Here is a 7,449-nt window from a genome sequence, read left to right on the forward strand (position 1 = left end):
TAATAGTGGCATGTCGGTCCATATTATGTTCGTTTCACATTGCTACTGCTAGAATAGGATTCGTGTATTGACTGCTGATATTTAATCAGAAATTGGTTATCTTTTTTTTTTTTATTCTTAAGTAATGTTGTTGGGTGTAATTTTTATCATAAAATATATGTTTTTGCATGTTTTTTTCAATCCTATTTAAATGCAGTGTTTGTGTGTGTGCATAATGTAATGTGTTATATGGGTGAAGGTAAAATTTGGAGTGGTTGCAGTGAAAATAGAAATGCTTCTTGTCTTTGTGTCGGTGAATGTGAAAGAGAGGCTAGCTATTTGGTAAAAAGAAATGTGATGTGAATGTGAAAGGGAAAGGGAAATTGAGTGAGTGGATGGGACGGTGGTGATATTTTAGTTTTAGGAGCTGGTATATGCATACAAGTGTTTCAGAGTCAGAGGCTATCCTTTTGTGTGTGTCATGTGATCTGATGTGAATTGTGATGTAATGATGTCTGATTTATTAGAATAACTTTTTTCAAGCTAAGAACGGTCAATGTTAAAAATCTTAACCTTTTAACAGGCACATTCTTCTTACCTTAGTTTTCATGAAATTTCCAAAGTCTAGAGTCCATATTCCTTGTAAAGATATATTTGTTTTCTTATTATTTAATTTAATAAAAATATATGATATGTATAAGAATTTCTTTGGATGTTATTAAATTATTAAAAAATATTTTTAATGAAAATTTTTTACTTTTATTTTTTAGTATATTTAACAAAATTTTAATAATAAAAAATAAAATTCTAAAAAATATATCGTTTTTATTAGTTATGTTTTACATATATTTCTATAAAAGGTCTTTTTTACTAAAGAAAATATTTTTAACATATCAGATTCTTAAGTTTGATAAACTTCATATGATTAGACCTGGATACTGTTAACTTTCTTTTGGTTCCAGATTTTTTATTTTGTTTTTGGTTCTAAGAAGATATAGCAGATTTTGCATTAAGTAGTTAATAGGAATATCATTCTTTTATATTTGTAGTGTGAATAATACAATTTCACAAACTCTAATTATATTAAGATCTGAATTTGGGTGTCATACGCAGAATTATTTCGCTTTTGCAGTAGGTGTCTGATATTGTCTACTTGCATGCTCTTTTTTTGGAGTTTTAATTGAATATGGAAAGGGTAAAAAAAGGAAAGAGAGAAGTGGGTTCAGGTCCAAAATTAGGGAACAACAGCTTTGATTACTCGTATTAGGTGTTATTGATTGGTAACTCTGGTGTTGGCAAGAGCAGCCTCTTTTTCTTCTTGATTTCTTATTAAGCAATGGAACATGCTCTATAATATATATTTGCCTCAGCCATTCATCTATTTCATGTCTTTTGAATATTTGCAGAGTTTATTAACTCAACTTTCTTTCAATGTATGCTCTTTTATGTATTATTCAATCTTATATTTATGGTCCATATTTTTTTCCTTCTTGTTTTTCANTAAACGTGGTTTATTTTTTCATAAGCACATCCGACCAAGTTCTACAGTCCTGGCAACTGATAGCTGATGCCATTGTTGGTATGAACGAGAAGTGGAAGGTTGGCAACTGGCAACTGATATTTCAAGTTGAATATGTTGATGAAGTAGTGTTGATCGAGCTTATTCTGCAAAGAAGGCCTAGAGACCAACTATTGCCTCATTTTTCTGCCTTTTTGTGGCTAATGAAGCAAGAAACAAAACCAAAATGGGTTTGATCAAATTTCCTGAAATGTTGAATACAGTGAACCTGTACTCATTTTATAATTAACAACAAAAATGACTGAAACATGTTCTCAAACTAGTCATTACATCAGTATGAAAATGAGAGAGTTAGAAAAAGGAGGCACAACAAATTTATACTGGTTCAACTCCAACAATGAGTCTACATCGAATCCACAACCAAAGAGAGATGTTTCACTATTTCAATGTTCATTACAAACAATTTCTCACAGAAACACAAACTTCTTAAACAGCACAACCTAAGAACAACTGAACAAGTCTCTTTATCTATCCTAGGATAACTTAGTCTCTGTTTAAAAGAATCGCAGAAAGAGAATGATAAACAAAGTGACACAAGTGAAAATAAGGATCAATCCTACACTGATAACTTAGCACCATGTTAGTAAACTTTACTTAGGATGTTGCCTCACAGTGAAAATGTTAGAAAATTCATCTTTCATTGATTTGATTTACATCGTTATGTACATGTCGTTACAAACATCTGAAAAAGGCTAAAAAAAAAGGCATGACTATGATCAACCTCCAGCAAGCTTTTGCTATCCAGGGTGACACCTAAAGAAATAAATACTCAGAATTAGTAAAAAGGAAAATTTACAATTTTATAACAAAAAGCTAATGCCCTAATTCTTAGACATCAGTATCGCAAAATTGTCCATCCATTCTGTTCTGAACAGCTTTCACGGCGGCTACTCTAGCCGCCTTGGCAGCCCTGTTAGCAGCTATCACTGCTTTGTTCACCTCATCGTCGACGCGCCTAAGGTTAATCGCGCTATCGGCCATTTTCCTTGCAGCCTGCAATTAGACAAACACATAGATAAGGAAAAAAAACACCCAATTTATTTGGAGGGAAACAGCAGGACGATTTAATGAATTGAATCCCTGAAGTGCTCGAAGGACGGCATGAGAGTGTGGTGGCAAAGGGTGCTTCAGGTTACCAGCATCCCATTCACCGCATCTCCGGTCAGCATTTCGAAAGGTGTAAGTTCCGATACCTTGCCTGCGCCCCTCATGCCATGCTCCTTCATAGTAGTGTTCATTGGCAAAGTAGTATACACCAAATCCATGGATTTTGTCTCCAAAATACTCCCTTGCATACCTATCCCCATTTCCACACCAAAACACAAGATAGAAATTGACAAAATTCTATACAATTAAGAAAAAAACAGAGCAGTGAGAACAAGAAAGTTACCTAAAATGGTAACAACCGAGTCTATGCTTTACGCCAAAAATAATATAATGTCAAAAATCTCCATTACCATCATACAACATTAACATAATAACTAATAAGTTATCAACAATAATAATTTTTAGTGCAAACATTGATTTAGTGAAATTAATGGCACTAAAGTCTACTTGTGAAAATTATTTGGTCCTTCTACCTGTTTAATTTGGTTCTTTTCTAGCTAAAATAAAATGCTAGTGCCTCTGGCTTTTTCAATAAATTGTCACACTCCTAGTATGTTAGGCAATAATAATAATACATTCCCAAATCAATATAGCACACTAGGTCATATATTATAATTTTAACTAACTAAATCATATTGATTATTGCAGGTCATATAAACTAATTTTGGATTTAATAAGTTTTCGAAAGTTAACCAAATTCGTTATTCTATAAAATGTTGAATACTAAGTTAGGATCAATTCAATTAAGTGAGTTAGTCACTTGTCTTATGAACCTTTGGGTAGCTACCGATTGGTTACTTATCAATTGGGAATGATGTAAAGTAACCATAAGTTTGAAACTGATGAAAAGTAAAGCAAGAAAGTGATTCAGTTATAATTTTATCAGGCTAAATAAAATTCAAAGTCAAGAACTGAGGCAGCTTAATTGTTTCAACCATTTCAACTAAAGATATAATAATACAATGCCATAAAGGAAAAGAAAAGAAAAAGAGAATTCAAAGGGGAATGGGGCACAGGCAGTAGTATTTAATTTTCACACAACATCAACACCTGAACCAAATCAACTTGAGCAGTTTCCTACCAACTCCAATTCTCCAATTTTATTGTATTAAGGACCACAAAAGGTCACAGGTTCATGTGAAGATGCAAACAAATTAGCGGACAAAGGAAAATTAGGAAAATAAACATTTCATTTTTCTAAAAATAATTTCAAAATTAAAAGCAATTCTGAACTTGGGAAAACAAAAAAATAGATTCAAAAATGCAAATATGACAGGTTCGAATAAGTAACTACATACATAACTCTATCTCTATACCTTCTTCATTTGGTTAGGTGGCATTATCAGGAATTGAATTTAAGAAAAATGTGTTGTAGAATGCATGTTCAGAATCAAGACTCAATATAACAAATCAGATTAAGTCAACAGATGTCAAAGTAGATATGAATATTGTGCTTCACAAACTTACCGGGTCCGTTGAGAGACAAGAGACACAGCTTCGACACGGTGGCGATAGTGGCGGCGCAGACCCGAAAGCACCCAATCCGCAGTAATGAGAGGACCGTCAGAGGCTTCAAGACGCGATTGTGATGCACTGGAGATAGGCGCGCCGTCGTCGCTCGGTCGTATCCAGAATTTCTAGCGGCGACGGGAAGACCGGAAGATTTGGGGAGAGGAGACAAGAAGAAGTCTGAACTGGGTTCGAGCTACAGTGGGTACAGGAAGAACTGAAATCTGGATTTGGGATGAGGGTTTCATATAAAATTTAAGGGTATAATTGTAAATTTAATAATTTCAGTATTTAGTTTTAATTCAAACCAAACAGGATACTGAGACAAAATTCAGTCCTTTACACTATTACACCAAACACAATACTAAGACTTTTTTATGTTCCTGTCTCTCAGTCACTGTCTCGCAAACAAACACTACCTAATTGATTTACTTTTTATATTTACAGTAAATATCAAACTTAAAAAAAATGATTGTTATATATTTATTTATTTAGATTCATAATTAAATTTGATATAATTGTAGCAAGTATCTACAATTAATAGTAACATGATACTACAGATTGTGTTAGGAGAATCTAATTTGCGTTTATGTGAATCTAATCTGAATCGTCACTTTGCAAGCCCTAAACATTTTCAACGTTTAAAATTTGCAAATAGCTATTAGACGCAAATTTATAGATAATTGTGTTAGCTTTCAAACGAATCTCAAACTAAGTCAATCGAATAACCACAGCTGGAGATATTTTTGAAATACTGTTAGTATATCAGGTTGGATGATAAAAGTGCAATTTTTTACTATAGACCTGTAACAGATTTATCTACCTAGTTTAATTTGAATGTGATTTTGTACTGAACGTAATGAATAAAAATAGTTTCTCTTTTTTATCCTTTTATGTAAATAAATATCATTCAAATATAATAAATATATAATTAATTATAACTATATTTTAAAAGATTGTCTACAGTTACTTAGAGATTTACTACAAGTGGTGCTTTCATATACTTAAAATTTAAATTAGAATGGTTAGTTTTTCAAATGCAGTATTTCATCATTTTATATTTTGTTTTGAAATCTTAAATCATATGCATTTTAATTAATTAAAAATCAACCATAAGTAATAAGAGAGTCATCAATAACGAAGATTTATAGTTAAAAGTAATACTAAATAAAAGAGTACTTAAGAGTACTAGAAAAATTGTAAACAGTTATAGACTTTGAGATTATAAAATTTGCAGTGGCTTTTTTAATAATTTTTTTGACTTTTGATTATATTTATGTTATTTATATGATAATTAATTTTCATATTAGTTTTGTTTTATTATTCTGATTTGTGATGTATGTCAAAGGCAATTTTAGACACTACAAGTAAAAAAAATATTTGTTTTTATATAATGCATTTTTAAAAAGAAATGGTAAATATAAATCAACATAAAAGAAACTCCACGTTTACGACAATCAAGTTCCAAAAATGAATTTCATGAAAAGTCTCGTTTATAAACTTTAATTCAAAGGTAGACATCGTAATTTAGTTTAAGTTAAAAAAATTAAAAAGTTAATTTGATAAATAATTTCCTCTAATAATAATTGACCAAAAGTAAAGGGGTATTAATCCCATATTTACGAAAGGGTCCGTTAAAAATCCCCAATATTTTAATATATATTAAGATACTAATATGTATCATCTGTTGAAATTCTTTGAACATAGTTTTGGCAAGGTGATTTTGGTAAAAGTGGAGTCTAGTAAGAAGTCAAATTGCTGGCATTAGAAACTGGTAAGTTAGATTAATGGGACAGTTTGACGAGACGTTTTGAAGTGACAGTACGTATTTTCACTGCATAGCTAGTCGAAAGGATCATTTGAGTCATGAAGGAAACTCTGATAAAAGGTTTGTGTATTGGTAAAAGGATATTTCTCCATTGAAAGCTTGTTTTGGTGGTTCAATGGAATTAGGGAGATTTTCTTACTATGCTGTGAGAAAGGGATTCGTTCCTGGAGTATACGACAAATGGGAAGATTGCAGGAACCAAGTTGAAGGTTTCAGCGGCAACAAATACAAAGGTTTTAATGTGCTGGCCGAGGCAGAGCAGTGGATGCGCGGTGAACCGTTAACGGGAGACGGTAGTCGTTCAAGGCACAGGAGGATTGGGGGGTCTCAGTCACCAAAGCCCTCGCGGTTACTAGAGGGGGTTACTTTTCGTCCACTCAGTGTCAACCAAAGAGGTAGCAGTAGCACAGCCGGCGGCGGTGGTGGCGACACAGTAGCGAGGAAGCCACCGTTAGGTTTTGTTCATATTGAGGACATGGAATTGATGTTACTCCGAGCATGTTCATTCTTTGGTATCAGAGATCCTATGTATGTGCAGCAGGAGACAACACCAAGGGAGAGCTGTGTCATGTTCGGGTGTACGATCATTCTCCGTGATAAGTCGTTGGGTCTGGATTTGGTAGCCTACGGGCCCATAACGTCAAACGAGCATGGTGGTCGGCAAGAGGCATCGTTCATAATGTTGGAGAAGTTGTTGAACGCAACTGGTCATTCGATCCTTGACTACAACTATCGCATTTTGGATCGAATGCGGCAAAATGGTGAGGAAGCGGTTAGCCATGAGATTGATTCTCTTAGACAGAGAATCAAGAGGTTGGAGGAGGAGAAGGAGGACCTAATGAACCAGGTTGAAATGTTCAACGAGGTGTTGGAGGATTCCTAGATCGTTTGCTTTGCCACGGAGCCGACCCCAACAGTTGCTATGTAATTTACTTCCATTCACTTTCTGGTCATGTTAGAGTTATGTTGTTATATGGTTTAGTTAGTAGTAGTAATGTTTATCTTGCTAGATTGAATTATCCAATGTCATATCAGGTATGGAGTTTCCATGATATTCATGCCATACGTGTCTTACTCTATTGGTTGCTGGTGGCTTTTTCTTAGTTGTTAAGAAATATTGATTGTCTTTTGCTGTTCTTCGTTCATGATGTATAATTTTTTTTCTTTTGGGCTAGACTTTGGTGGAACTGATCATCGGTTGGGTGGCGATGGTTCATGTAGTTGGTATGCATGATTGATATATTTTTGTTTCCAGCTAAGAAATTGTGAGTTTTGCAGATGAAATTTAAAAAGAATTTATAAAGTAATAAAAATAGGAATACATAATATATTTATGTAAGTCATATATGATAAGTAAATAATGGTAAGTATGCAAGATATTTTATTTCGTCAATGTGAAGGTTGGAGGCATGAATATACATGTGAATCCTGGGCAACAGAAATATGT

The 7,449-nt window shown here is 33.3% G+C and overlaps 1 protein-coding gene across 1 annotated transcript; it reads left to right on the plus strand.

Moving 5' to 3' along the window:
• LOC107647167 lies at positions 6,118 to 6,885 on the plus strand. Its single transcript, XM_016351284.1, has one exon. It carries the CDS (start codon positions 6,118 to 6,120, stop codon positions 6,883 to 6,885), a length of 768 nt encoding a protein of 255 aa, XP_016206770.1.

Source organism: Arachis ipaensis, chromosome B06 (genome assembly GCF_000816755.2).
Source record: "Arachis ipaensis cultivar K30076 chromosome B06, Araip1.1, whole genome shotgun sequence".
Classification (NCBI taxonomy): Eukaryota; Viridiplantae; Streptophyta; class Magnoliopsida; order Fabales; family Fabaceae; genus Arachis; species Arachis ipaensis.